The sequence below is a fragment of the Paracoccidioides lutzii genome (genome assembly GCF_000150705.2).
Source record: "Paracoccidioides lutzii Pb01 unplaced genomic scaffold supercont2.11, whole genome shotgun sequence".
NCBI lineage: Eukaryota > Fungi > Ascomycota > Eurotiomycetes > Onygenales > Ajellomycetaceae > Paracoccidioides > Paracoccidioides lutzii.
In genome coordinates, this window is record NW_015440957.1 from 717,412 (window position 1) to 732,074 (window position 14,663).

At 42.8% G+C, this 14,663-nt stretch overlaps 4 protein-coding genes across 4 annotated transcripts; 2 read left to right on the forward strand and 2 right to left on the reverse strand.

Annotated features, from left to right (window-relative positions):
- Positions 1-1,175: 1,175 nt before the first annotated feature.
- On the forward strand, positions 1,176-3,186 carry PAAG_04573 (hypothetical protein; the record flags this gene model as incomplete). The annotated part of the gene is made up of 5 exons (XM_015845303.1): positions 1,176-1,670; positions 1,744-1,847; positions 1,918-2,043; positions 2,100-2,189; positions 2,295-3,186. The coding sequence occupies 5 exons, from the start codon at positions 1,176-1,178 to the stop codon at positions 3,184-3,186; spliced, it is 1,707 nt and encodes a 568-aa protein (XP_015699529.1).
- Positions 3,187-5,982: 2,796 nt separating this feature from the next.
- Positions 5,983-7,792, reverse strand: PAAG_04574 (hypothetical protein; the record flags this gene model as incomplete). Its single annotated transcript, XM_002793618.1, has 2 exons — positions 5,983-6,273; positions 6,374-7,792. 2 exons carry the CDS (start codon positions 7,790-7,792, stop codon positions 5,983-5,985), a joined length of 1,710 nt encoding a protein of 569 aa, XP_002793664.1.
- A 3,683-nt stretch (positions 7,793-11,475) lies between these two features.
- Positions 11,476-11,987, forward strand: PAAG_04575 (hypothetical protein; the record flags this gene model as incomplete). Its single annotated transcript, XM_015845304.1, has 2 exons — positions 11,476-11,788; positions 11,881-11,987. The coding sequence occupies 2 exons, from the start codon at positions 11,476-11,478 to the stop codon at positions 11,985-11,987; spliced, it is 420 nt and encodes a 139-aa protein (XP_015699530.1).
- A 308-nt stretch (positions 11,988-12,295) lies between these two features.
- PAAG_04576 (signal sequence receptor alpha subunit) lies at positions 12,296-14,383 on the reverse strand (the record flags this gene model as incomplete). The annotated part of the gene is made up of 3 exons (XM_002793620.2): positions 12,296-13,743; positions 13,798-14,083; positions 14,162-14,383. 3 exons carry the CDS (start codon positions 14,381-14,383, stop codon positions 12,296-12,298), a joined length of 1,956 nt encoding a protein of 651 aa, XP_002793666.1.
- Between the last annotated feature and the right edge of the window lie 280 nt (positions 14,384-14,663).

Here is a 14,663-nt window from a genome sequence, read left to right on the forward strand (position 1 = left end):
CGTAGATGGCCTGTCTGCAAAGGGAACGACTCTACACAGTTGGGGTACAATCTAAAAGTATACCTTTTTGAGCGGAGCATGTTTGATGCCAAAATTTCAGTCTACACAATACCCACGTTCCCTTTCCCCCAAATGCTTGAACCGTGCTACCTTTCATTAGGTTTAGATGCAATGGATAATATTACAGACTATCGGGCATGGTCGTTTTTGTTCCTCGTTATCCATTGATGCGACAATCAAGTCAACTACGGTCTCGTGTTGTCATTAGCAGCTACATTATTTTATTTCGTGTTGGCTCCAGGAATTTCTCCACTACTATGAATCCAGCTATTCCAATTTCATGCTTTTAAAATGGACTAGTATCTCCAACCTCAATTGAGAAAGCTTATTTCATCTTCCACGGGGAACCTATCTTTCGTCTGTTTTCCGGGTTACAAAGCCACTTGTATTTCTTACATGTGTTTGTTCAGTCTGAACAAAGTACTCTTATTTCAAATTCATACGTACTTTTTCCACAGCATGCTGCAGGCGCAAATGTCATGGGGGATATACGGTATAGGAAAACTCCTATCCAATCAACACATCTCCGTATGGATGCTTCGCGGGGTTGGTGCTTTTAACCCACGGCCTGAACCCCTGATGTTAATCAGACGCATCAGAACGTCCTGACACATACCCGTGAGGAGGGCAACAGGTATATAAAAAGACGAGTCAGGAAGCAGAGCATAAACCTAACCACAGACCATTCTAAGCTCCCACTAAAATGGCGTGTGTGTGTGTGTGTGTGTGTGTGTGTGTGTGTGTGTGTGTGTGTTTGTGTGTGTGTGTGTGTGTGTGTGTGTTTGTGTGTATCAATGTTTATTCGTGGCACAGCTGCTCTACCCCGTGGGACGAGTAACTGTCGCTCTATCAAGGATCTACATGTTTCTAGATTCTCTATAGAAATTTTACCTACTTTCTGCTCCGTCTCTCACTCCCCTATATGCGTGCAATAACACATTTAGCGAGGGCGAATAACACCATGTCTTTGTCGTCTGATGCTGCTCTTTATTATCTTCTATTTCCCTCCGAACTTGGTTCATTCCGTGACCGGTTAACTTTCTTTTCCTACATCTTGCCGATCTCGTTCTCTGTTTTGCTCCTATCAACTCAACCAAGCTCCATTGCTCAACACGATGGTAGACAACTCCCTGCCGGGCTGGGACAAGGGCCTCCAACCCCTCAACGCCCTTGGAGTTTTCTACGTGGGTTTCGACATCGTCTGGACTCTCCTCGTGCTCTGGGGCCTCATCGGGCTTTGGTGTAATAAGACAGTTCCCTCTGTCCGTATGCGCAATGTGCCCCTGGCTACCTGTTCGGTCATCTTCTTGCATGGATATGGGGGATTCTACATACTTGCCTATCCTCTCAAAGGGGCTATCTCTTGTGGCCTCGAGTTCTGGTTTATGTGTGGAGTACTACCCATTGGAATTGCTCTGTTCCAGGCTTCTAACATCCAACTGCTGAACGTGGCAACTCTCCAGCAGCGTTTCCTCAAAGATGATGGCACCACCAACGATCCCACGCCAGAGGAAATTCGCTGTCCATTCAACAAATTCAAGTGTTGGTGGACACATCTGACCTGGGCTAAGCAGACCATGTTTGGAATTGGGTTCGGGATGTTTCTTGAGGTGCGGTTTCCAACTATTGCGCTCAGCTAGTGAAGAACGAGAAGATTTCGTCTTTATGCTGAAATTTCCTTAGCTCGCTTCATCTCTACTCATCTACATAGGGTCCCGAAAATTCAATTCGCATGGGCTGTGGTCGAAGTATGAGAATCGTTTGCAGTGTAGACAAGGCACTGAATGGTAGGTAGTAGACCTCCCATCTCGCGCAATGTGTTCATGTGGATGATTACCTGACAGGACACTCAATCAGGCTTCCAACCATCATCTGGCAGTTCTTTTGGTCTTGGATATTTGCACCTTGTGTATTATTTAAGATCCGGAATATCAAAGATGTCCATTGTTGGCGTTTGCAGACATCACTTTGCATCGTTGCTGGGTAAACGAACCATCCCTTTGAAGTTTGAACTGTTATTGATCGCTCTTAATTGCCAGATTAATTGCTCTTCCAATGTGGCTCGGGTCTCTGTATTCTCCGAACCTTTCATACCGTCAAATGAACACTTATTGGGGCCCGCCGCTGTGGTAAGTGATGGAGCATTTCATTCACTGCGCCAGCCCCAACCCCCCTTTCTCAGGAGATATTCCGGTTAACTTTTGTAACACATGTCTTCGTTCAAACAAATGCAGGTTTCTACCTGGTATCATGATGATGGAGCTCGCAACACTTTTTTTCCCATTTTACGAGGTCATGTTTATACGGAAGATTCAAGCCCGTGCCTCACAAACAATGGGAGATTTTGAAGTTCTCCGAAGCTCCAGCTCTCTCTCGAAAAACAATAATCGCGACTACAGCCTCGCAGCACTAGAAAAGGTTCTAGACAGCGACTCCCCGCGCTTCCTCCACTTCGCCGCTACCCACGATTTCTCCGGCGAGAACATCATGTTCCTCAACCACGTTCGAGACTGGAAAGCAGCCTGGGGCCGATCTCCAGCAAACCTGAAGCTCAAAAAGCCAAATGCGGACGAAATGGAAAGCTATCGACGCCACTTATACAATGTCGCGATCGAAATCTACGTCACGTATGTCCACCTCTTTGGAGCAGAATTCCCCATTAATATCGAGTCAGATATCTACCGCGACCTGAAAAATGTCTTTATGCCTGCAGCTATGACACTCATGAAGCTTCCTAAGCGCAAACCCAGCCAAAGCGGTATCTGCCCTGTAACCAGCGACATCGAAGCAACCGCAGGCAGTTTTCTCGTCCAGTTACCCCACGACAACGACCAAAACGAGCAAAAAACCCCTGCACAAGAATACGAAGACATCTTGTACCGTGGGCATCAGAATATTATCAATATGGTGCCCCGCTTACCTCCGAATACACTCATACCTGATTCCTTCAACGAGAACGTTTACGACAGAGCGGCTGCCTCGGTCAAGATACTGGTTCTACGTAATACGTGGCCCAAATTCGTTGACCATGAAGCTTCGATTCGTAAGCGGGAGACAAAGAAAGATCTCTACACACGTATCGCTATGTGTTTCCATGGGCGGGAGGCACCAGGTATAAAAAATTAATTTCTGCTGCCCCAGACGAGTCCATGGCAACTGCTTCGGAGCCTCTTTTTCAAGGTATCCGGATTCAACAACGTTACTCGGCTCTGGAAAACTCAACGCGATGCGACGGAACGAAATTACCATGAGAAACGAGTTTGAAGATACGAGACTTCTCAACCTCTTTGCTTGCCTCACATTACGATTTCTATGGCTTTATTCCCAAGTCTGCATCCCCTTATTTGTTTTCTGTGTTTGTGTCTTTTGTTCAGTGAGGGGGAATATGGCATTTCCTGACCGGTTAGGGTTGCAATTAATTGACGGGAGAATTGGTTAACAACTGAAATACGGGATTTTCTCGAGGACGTCAAAGACGGAAAATTCTTCCATCATATTATTCACCCATAGTTTCCCCCGTATCCCCCTAAATCCTTCTCACCGGTGTATTTTCTTGTATTGTGTTTTGATGTTTACAACCTCAAGTTGAAAGGATTCTGATAGTTCACTAGACATGATGCTCGCTTTGATATATCTAATCTTGCCCCTATTAGCCGACAAGAACACCTCTGTATTCGCTCGGTGTAATCAGATGATATTTACAGCAGCTTAGTTTTTAGCACAAAGAGCAAACATTCCATATTTTCCCTGTTTTCTCCATGAGCACCTCACATATAAAGAAGCTAAGTCCTTTGTCATGAACTTCTAATGTCTAACTATGGTGTAAGATGGGTGAGACATTTATACATAGATGATTGCAGGGAGATTTAAAATAACTATACCAGTGTCTATGTCAGAGCCACAATGCCTTTTGGACGAGGTTGGCAAAGTTCCGGGTTCCACTATATGGTATCGAAAAGACCCACAATTAGTATAATGGTAGTCCAAAAAGAAAATCCATTATATTTGATATCTGATCATATATATACCTGGCTCAAAATCGAGATGCTGAGGAACATGTATGTTTTCTGATCTTTGAGACATTCGACTGCCCCAGAAGAAAGCATTCGCAGATACGTATTTTCCTACCGGAAGTTCTTGAATTAAGAAGGAAGTTGGATAAGCCCAGAGAAAGATATCCAAAGAAGAAAACACTAGAGACCCAGCTGCAATGGGATCCGACCATATTCTAGTTAATCCATCGAGCGAGAGCAAGTAATTATTCCGGTTGTAGAAGATTAGGAGATAAATGAAAGTGATGTGGACGGGACGGTGAGGGGATGGGTTTACCGTTCTCCGCCCGGAGCCCAAACACCGCTGCGCTGGAGATAATGGTCTTATCCATGAAAACCAAAGCATACGTCGCAGAGAGCAGTGGAAGGATATGCCAGCCAATTTGGCGGATAACCAGTTTGGAGAACTGCAGATCGAAACTGGTAGTTAGTTTGTTGTATTCGTGTTTTCAGCCCCTGGATTCCTCTTGTATAGTTAAGGGAGGCAGGCATCCTTTTTTGGTGAAAGCTTGTCCGGCGAGATTCTCTGGCGTGGACCTTGCATTGACACGCGCATAACGAATATACCCAAGATGAGTTTGTAGTAGTTCAATGAAGGGCGGGGGGAAGTCCTTCGGTTTTGCTGTTGATACCAAGAGATGTACATCCATCATCGAGTAGTTCCTTTCATAACCCTCGAGATCTTCGTGGCCTCCCCTCAACGCCCAATGTTATGTTAGCAAACATCTCGAAGCAGATGTGCAGTGAGAGCCAAGAGCCAAGCTATTTATTTGGGGAGGATGATGTTTTACGAGTTCCACAATGAGTGATGGAAAATCCCAGAATTGGGGGAAGCCATCATTTGTTATTCTGTTGGTTGTGATACGGAGTGTTCTCTGTATGTAGAACTGCTTGAAAAAAGCAATACCGATGAGACCAGAAACCAAGCCCAAGATGCGTTCCAACATCACCCAGGAATAAATATTTCCTAGGTTTAATTAATAATAATAGTTATTCAGTTGTTTTTGGTCATGCCGCGTGGCTTAGGGGACGGGTAACCATGTTATATTATGTAGTGTACGTTAAATGTATTTGAGATGATTGGAACACCACCAACTGGTGCCCTCCTCCCTTGGGATTACGTCAATTGCGGTTCTATTTGCGCATTAAAACTATTGACTCCCCCGTCGCTGCGTTGGAAAGTTGCTTGGGAAATAAGATTCACCTCGCATTCATCTTACTCTAATTCCTAGGTCCGGTAGTTGAAGTTGTATGTGGACAAGCAAAAGCGATTCACATAGCCCTGGAAAAGGGGAAATGGAAAATGGAATACTCAACGCATCAGGGGTAATATACGAAGGGACCTGTGGACGGGTTTAGACGTCATCCAACCTCCCCGTAACCTGCCAACTCTAAGGATATGTAACGGGCAAAATTCCTTTTAAGGAGCAGAAAAGCATTAATCATGGTAGAACAGGTATGAGCCATCCGTAGGCCGTTGTTCTTATGCGCATATTCCGCGTCTGCTGAGGGAGTTCTCACTGAGACAGAGAGAGAAAGTAAATTTCTAAATACAGAAGGGGAAGGAAATCATCAACAATCGTACCGTTACATTATGAGAGAAGAACAAGCACACCGAAAGTAAACCTCCAAAATCCTGGAAAAACGAAGGAGACAGTCCATGTAGTATATGTAAACCACATATATACACGACGGGGACGATAAAATGAGAGGGTTATTATATAATCTAACACGGAAGAACGCCCGGGTGAGTAGTAAGAAAACGATGCTGGAGACCAAGAGGATGCTTCTGCGTATGAACCCAATTTACGATTTGCCTAAAGGAACAACAAATGAAAAGAGAGAGGAAAAGCCAGGAGAAAGGAAACACTCAATTAGAACTTTCTTCATCATCAGATTTATAATGATCGTCGTCGGAATTGCGAAATCCTGTTGCTTCCATGTTGCATGATCTGATGCCGAAACTTAACAGGAAGCCGATGAAGGCTACGCCACCAAAGATGCCAAAGGCCATCGCCTCGCCTTTGGGTTTTACTTGAGTTGCTAGGGTAAAGAGACTCCCGGACAGAAATGGTCCGATCGTTCGCCCAGCTGCGGACAGAGTTTGAGCTAGGCCATTCAGGGAGCCAAGGACCTGGTTGTTTGGGGCAGAGTTGGTGATCTGTGCGGAGTAGTTAGTTAGGGGGTCAGTACCGAAATGACCAGGAGATGTTTCGTGGAGCTTTTGAAAAAAAAAAAAAAAAAAAAATTGTAGTGATTACCAATAGCAAAGCGCTGGTTAGGCCACCAACAGTTGCGACGGTCTTCACAAGCAACACGGCACACATTTCTATCGCGAGAATGACGTAGCTCTTTGATATTTTCCCATTAGGTGCAGCGGTATCTTTATATCCGACAAACGGCAGTAGAAGAAATGAAATTACGAATCCCAATAGGCTGGCTCTGTATGACCATTTATTCCCCATTTTGTCTCTCAGCCTTCCAAAAATGAAAATCTGGAATATGATGGTAACAACGCCCGCAAAGGCGAGTGACAGTCCAATGTCGTGAGGTTGAAGTCCGCGACCTGTTGGCGGAGGCGCTTCAGCAAAGATGGGGTACAGAGAGTTGAACGCGACGTTCGATAGTGCAAATATCAAATATGTAAGGAGTAAGAGGATTGTGTCTCTATTGAAAACCCCATCATGATCGAGACCATTTGAGTAATCTCGGAGGTGGAACAGAGGAGAGTTTTCCGACACGGAATCGGCATCTGTATCGGTTTCATCGCCTGACTCTGTATGATACGTTTGTCGTATTGCGCTGTCGGAGTAGTGCCGGTAACTGGAACCCTGAGATCGCAAGTATGTCGGCCGTGAGGAGCTCGTGAACTGCCATAACCAACTGAAAAGATCTCGAACTCTCTTTCCAATTTCGGGAAAGGTGCTAGCGTTCTCAAGGCTTTCGTCCAGGTATATAAATGTTAAGACAGATTCCAAAGTTAAGACTGCTGCTGAGACGAGGTTGGGGATGAGGTAAGGATAGTCTTCATTGACCTGACTGGCATTTGAGACCAGGAGGCCACCAACAATTGGTCCAATGATTCCTCCAATTCCATATATCACTGGGAGATATGTAAATGCTCGTGACTGATTGCTGCGATCTGTAATCTCACCTAAGCAGGTAGCGACCACGCCCTGATTCCCGTTGACCAGTCCCATCAGAGCCTGCACAAGGATGGCCTGCCAAAGAGTCTTGCAGAAACCAAAGGCCAAGAAACAGGCTGCAGTGAGAATCGCGCCCGATAATATGACAGGTTTTCGGCCGATGCGGTCTGATAACCAGCCCCAGAAGAAATTTGTCGCAAACTGCGCCAGCGCAAAAGCAGATGCAATTATGCCCACGTACATCCCAACCTGGTCATGATGTACACTTGGAAAAGACGCTGCCATCTGCGGGAGATAGGGACTTATAGAATTGAAAGCGGTTTGTTCGCAGAGGGAGATGAAGGCAAGAATGGCCATTTGGCCCGTAGGCAATGGCGATTCCGCCATTGAAGATTCGGATTCGCCATTGCTGTTAGATGAATCCGACTCGCTTGATAGGGGCCGCCCACGAGATTTGGGAGGAGGGGTCGAGAAGGTGGTGTATTGCTGTGTTGAAGAGCGGCGTCTGTCCACTGGTTTCGGTGTAGAGGGCATAGTTGCCGACGTCGACTTCGAGGTCACGGAGATAGAACGCAATTAAAAATGCGGAGTGAACGTTGAAAATGGAACCCCGTGTCTGGCCTGTTCACTGTCAACCCTTCCGTTGCTGAATTTGCCGTCTCTTGAGTAACTGCTGGTGAGGATCCAATCAACGTCGATAGTCTTGTTAAGACGATGAGGTCAGAAACCGGGCGTCTCCGGGCAATTGGTCAACTTCGTCAATAGCGCCCACCAGAGGCGCTGCAATTCTCATTCTTGATTTTTACATGGCCATGACCTCACCTAATAGACAGACAAGAGGGGGGGCGATATTCGAGATGACGCAGGAACAGACGGCCGGCCTATTGGTCGGCCACCAAACAAGATGTATGTGGTTGAGCCGCAACTCAACCTGATGATCAAGATCGTGTCTCTGATACAGTGATTCGAATATTCCAGTAGTTAAGGCTTCTATGGTAGATTTGTCGGGAAGATATTGCGGCAAAATACCAGATAGATGCTGATCCAAAAGAAATGCTCGGAGGAAGGTCGGGCCGAGTGCGCCGCCTCAAACTCAACCCTGGATTAATAATCGTGCCGCTGCGCAACCCACACCTTGTGTGGGTGCACCACATCAAAATGATAAAAATCTTGCAATTTCATCATTTTTGTCATCTTCATCAATTAATAACTCACCACAATGTCAAATAAGGATAAAAATATTGAAGATAATATTCAAAAAACTGTCACTTATCATTAAAAAAACTCAAATTTTAAAATATTATCTTTGTCATAAGAATTTAAATTTTTTATTAATATTTCTGAGTATATATTAATGGAAAAAATCTAAATACTGCAAGGATTCCAGTTAACAAGAGATTAAATAAAAGTTAAAAGGACATGATTAAATGATGAGTCAAGCTATTTGATGAAAAGAATTATTCTCTCATAATTGAATATATTGAAGATTTCATAAATTTAATGCTTAGACATTAGTACATAAATTCTACTACCTTTTCTTTAAAAGTCAGCAAGATGTGAACTTATAAATTCATTGAATGTCTATCTGAGAATAAAAGAGTGAAACAGATATCAATGAACTTAAATAAAATGATAGTTGAAGATATTGAATATATTAATATATGATTTGAATATCTTCAAATTCTATTTGAGCAATATCAATTTTACACCTATGATATATATAACTTTGATGAGATTAAATTTTAAAAAGGACAAAAATGTGAAGAATGAGTTATAACTACTTTTAAAAAGTTAATTTCATCATTTCTTTATTTTTTTCAAGAGGTTTGATTATAGTTATTGAATATGTATTCATAAATAATCATATTATTTCATTATTGATAATATGAGAATACTAAAATAAGTAAATTAAGTATCAAAAGGAAGCGTGAAAAGCTCTATAACTAAGATTATAAAAGAGTAGATATATAGATACTACAAGTGCTATGAAGTGAAAAGAATAGTGATGAATGAAATATATATGTAGAATTGAATAGTAGCTAATCACTAAATCTCTTAAAGAAACTTTGAAGATTCAGAGTATTTATATACATAAATGAGTAGCAATAGATTTTATCTCCAATCTTTCATGAAATGAGAAATTAGTAATGTAGTGATCTAAATCTTTATGAAGTACTAATTCTATTCTTCAGGAAATGCTGATCTGTACTGATTCTGAATGCTGAATTTTGAGATAATACTGATTCTCTAGAAGGTACTGATCCTAAAGTGCTTTGATAAGCAGTATGAAGATAAGTGCTTTAGTAAGTGAGCATGATAAGCAGTATGAGGACCTAGAAAATCCGATTTTAAAATGTTTTGATAAGCAGTATGATAAGCAGTGTAAGGACAAGGAGCTAGTATAGAGAGCTTTGATATTACAGATAATTTTGATCTTCAAAACACACTTAAAGAATTGATATATATAGATAGATTTTCTCAATAATTATAGAATTGCTATATCAGATATTGAATTTATAAATAATGAAATTGAATTTAAATAATTTAAATATTTTAATACTATTATAGAAAAGAGATAAAAAAGAAGTTATTAATTATTTTTAATAAATAATTATAAATCTCATATCACTGAGAAGTTCATATAATATGTGAATCTTCATAAGATAATTCTATATAAATTTTCATTGCATATTACTCATTTACTATAATCTCTGAATAGTTTATTATTTCAGAAATATAAGTATTATCATTCAAAAGCAGTCAACTACACTATATATTATAATCTTATTAAATATGAAAAATAGCAGTTTCTATAAAATCTTTTAACTATATGAAAGTAGATCTTTAAATCTGATATAATAGCTGCAGAATGAGTTCAATATGATATATATTTATAAAATTCTAACTGAGTTCTTGATACTATTAAGCAGTGAATCTCATCATCTTCTTCATTGCAGATTTATGAAGATGAGAATAATTCAAATCATATATCTATCTCTTCTTCTCAGTTATTCTCATCAAAGATAATTCAAAAGCTGAAATATCATATTAATAATGCAGAAAACATCATACAAAGTATTAGAGATACTCTTGAATTGAAATCACTCATCTTGACATATTGTTTGAATATAATATTCAAAGTAAATCTAATTTATGCAAAACTTAATGAGCAATATATCACTGAATTAAAGAACTTTCTCAACATCAGTAAATGTCACAGAGCTAAAACAATTCATCATCAGGTTCAAGAAGAGGAAGTTTTCATTATTAAAGATGTCAATAGAAAAATCAAGCAGTGTAAGAATAATGAAGCTGAAAATAAGCAGAATAAAAAGTGATAGAGACTTGAAGTTGATTTTATGAAAATTGATAATAATTCACTCACATCACTGACAGAAGAGGAATTAAATCAACTTAGAGATGACACACATACTGAGAATGATGTAGATAATCTTTTTATTCTAGATTAGCTACTGGTTGTTGATATAGAGTGCAATAATGAGGATGTGATTTAAGATTTTTATCATTTTGGTGTGGTGCATCCACACGAGGTGTGGGTTGCACAGCGGCACGATTAGTTACTGTTATCTATTGTTGTTCCAATGTTCCAGCAACCACATTTAACCTGTCGGCGCATAGCTGAATTCACATAATACGAAACCCCAATTCAGTTTCCTGCCTTGTCCTACCTGGCTTGGCTTGCAGTCAGGGCTCTGTCATATATATTCTCGCTCACAGTCTTAAGATCTGCAGGCAAGTTTTGCTTTCGTTCAAATTCTTACCCGCCTCCTATTGCACTGCAACCCCCCATAAATCATGTAAGCGATTATGGGGCCATACTGTTCCGGGACTTCCATCTTCCATCCGTATACAGCCAGGACAACGACGGTTTTTCAGTAAGTATCTTTTCGTGTGTGCTCCTCAGTGCATGAATTGGACACATGCTCTTGGGTCTGGCATGGAAATATGAACGACAATTCCAGTGTATAGTATGCTATAGCATATTGTGGCCTTCAGCCAATGGAGTGGATGGTATCTCTTGGTCTGAACCCGGAGGCGAGTATCTATTACACAAGGGCACCCCCAAATTCACCGGGGATGTACTTCCTGGATTGACAATAAAAAGAACATAATAAGACGGGCAAAAGCATGCTAAAGTTGCCTCTCTATCGAGAAGATACAGGCAAACCTTTGGGACCATAGAATAGATCTAATGGATGGATTTGAATCGCTGTCGCTCCGTCTTAGTTTCTGCTGCTTACCAACAGCATGTTCAATTGAAAGGCAAATCAAACAACCGAAAAGAGTTGGCCAAGGATATTTGTACGCAAGCGCGTGCTTCTTCTTTCCCACCCAGTTCAGGTGGTAAATTATCGATATGCCGACGAAGAGGAAGACGATACGAACACAGGTTGGATGATCGAGTTGCTAATTTCTTCAAAACTGAGAAAAGCGGTAAAGTCGCCAGGTCAGGTAGAGGTAGTTATAGAGACGTTCCCGCGGAATTGATGATAAACACTTCACAGCCCTGTTCGTTCAACCTTGGAAAGACTCTCACCTTAAAATTGTTATTAAATGCATGATAGTGTCATGTTATATATAGCTAATATCACGTTTAACAGGTTGGAACAACGATCCCTCACGCCGAAGCGACCCAAGCCAACAAGTCGGACCCTCGGACTCCTATCCGGAATTTCACTGCTCGGTACGTTTGAATATACACGTTTGATATTACCTCCTACATTAGATCATATTAACTATATAGACTTAAAAGATGAGACAGTGTAATCGGTTCTAGATTCAAAGGTATGATATGATCCAATCGGGAGAGTTGCGGGATTTAGAGGAGGGTCTGTTAAGGATACCAGAATGCAATGCTCAAGTGGAAGAGAAAGTAATAAAATAGCTGCCATCTTCAGGCACGTATTGTCCTCAATCAATAGGGCGCCAAATGCGACGCGATAACGGAATATCAATAAGTAAAATCATAAGACTGAATGCCATCCAACATTGAGAACAAAATCACAAAATTGATATCTACTTCATCAGGAGCCCCACTGCCCAAGAGACACTTAATCCTCTCAGATCACCATAATGCTGTCCAATACCTAGGAAAACAATAGGGATGCCCGTGGCATGAACCATGCTGACAAGCGTGCCGACCATGTCCCCCACCGTATCACATTTGCTGATTATGAATCCGTCAAGTCCCCGGCCAGTCCCAAACGCCTGGTTAAAATTGCGAGCTTGCATGACACTATCGGTGCCAACGAGAGCTTCACCCACCATGAAGATTTTATCAGGCTGCGCAAACTTTGCGAACTTCTCCAGCGAAGACATGAGGCGCTGGTCGTTATGTCGACGGCCAGCTGTATCGATTAGCACAACATCAAAGTTGTTTGCGGTAGCGTAGGCTACTGCATCCTTTGCGACGTTCGCCGCATCCTTGCCGTACCCCTTTTCGTATAGCCCCACATGTCCAACGTTTTCTCGGGAACTTAATTCTTGCAGGTTGCGTGCATGTACGCGCAGCTGTTCGACGGCGCCGGAGCGGAAGGTGTCGCATGCCGTGATAAGGACACGATAGTTATTCTGAAGCAAAAAGAAGCATATTTTGCTAAGGTTGGTGGATTTTCCCACGCCGTTTACTCCGACAATTGAGATGACATATGGGCGGCGCTGCCTTTGTGAGCTTGACGGTGAAGTAACGGCTTCAATCTCACGAAGTAGATCCAAGGATGATGTCGGTGTGAGGATTTTGCGCAGGGACGATTCCATCGCGGATCGAAGCGCAGAATCGATACTTTGGAAGCTGGCTGTTTTTTTGCCCACCAATTCGTGTTCAACGCCTTCGCATAAACGAACTGCTGCCTCGCGGGCAACGTTTTTTTTCAGCAAGTGTTCCTCCATGGCCTTGAGAGGTTTATCCAGGTCTGCTTTGGTCAAAACTTTACCACCAACAATATTTCGGAAAAGACCACTAATAGCACCTAAACTGGATCCTACAAGACCATTCGATGCGCTGGCATTATCCTTGACAGCATCCGCGTTTTGCAGGATGGAGTGGACTTCGTCACCCAGGTCCTTGAGCACGAATTGGCCCTTTTTAGTTTTTGTTCCCCACGAATCCTGATCCACTGCCTCCACAGAGGGGGCAGCCACATTTTCCGATTCAGAACCATCTACATTGGAAGCTGAATAATCCAGAATTTCGCCGTCATCCTCGTCAGCAAATCCGTCCGCGTCCCATTTGCGCATTTTCTTCCTCCCTGACTTTGCACTCTTTGCCTTTTTGATATTGTCCTCACCCGACGAAATATTCGCGTTTGCATTTGCAGCCTTGCGTGCGCGACGGGAGGTGCGACCACCCGGTCCAGTTTTAGCGGTGAGGATATGGGTTGGCGTTGCTGGTCTCGAGGAATCTGGACTTGGAGAAGGCAAGCTCTCATTTGAGATCGCCATGGCCCGTGCAGCATGATGCTGCTCTGTTAAAGAGTCAGCATGCCAAAACCGAAGAGATGTTCAAAGCGGAAGCCTACCGGGAAGGATACCAGGGACGGTAGGCGGGGGCGGGCCACCGTTGTCCGCATCGACAAGTGTATCCTTCTTTTCCTCAACCAACAAAGAAGGACGCTTTTCAACAGCTGTTCCTGCAGAGGACTCTAGCTCTTTCACTTGCTGGTCGAAATATCTATCAAATGGGTACTCGATCATTCTGAAATTTGGTTGCTTGAGTTGTTCTTTATACATTTCCACAAAAATAGTTTTGATATTTTCAAGTAGTTCATCAATCCAGGTCAAGTGAAGCAAAGATTGGTAGACTGCCTAAAACAAAATTCACCAGATTGTGTTAGCAGTCATATTCCGTCTGGTCAGCCATGCCGGAGATGTTCTCACGCATACCACGAAGATTAAACCAAGATCTTTTGCCCGCCTCCACTTCAAGGTGTAATTTTCCTTCCTGTATCTTGGAGCCACACTACCCGCGCCAGCCTCGGGCTGGAGTTTCTCCTCGATAAAGACATCGTTGATCAAACTGTTGATAATCTGGGCCCCCACAGGCGCATACGACCTTGACCACAAGACCACACCAGAGGTGGTGACGATTTCGAAGGAGTCGAGCATTATGGCAACTCGTGGAGGATCAAATAATAAGAGAGCGTAACACAATACAACTGCAAGAAGTAACAACAAACAGAAAATTCCCGTCGCCGATCCCTATGCCTCCCGCTGATGGCTGTTCCCGCGTTGTGAAAGCAACGACGCGGGAAGAACCTTGAATCCGCGGAAGTGCACGGACCAGGCTTATGTCAGCAAGAACCAACCACCTGGGCACTTTGCAACTATTAACTTAGTTGACTATCAGTCAAGTCAAATCATTTGGGTGATGACGGCAATGTCGAGG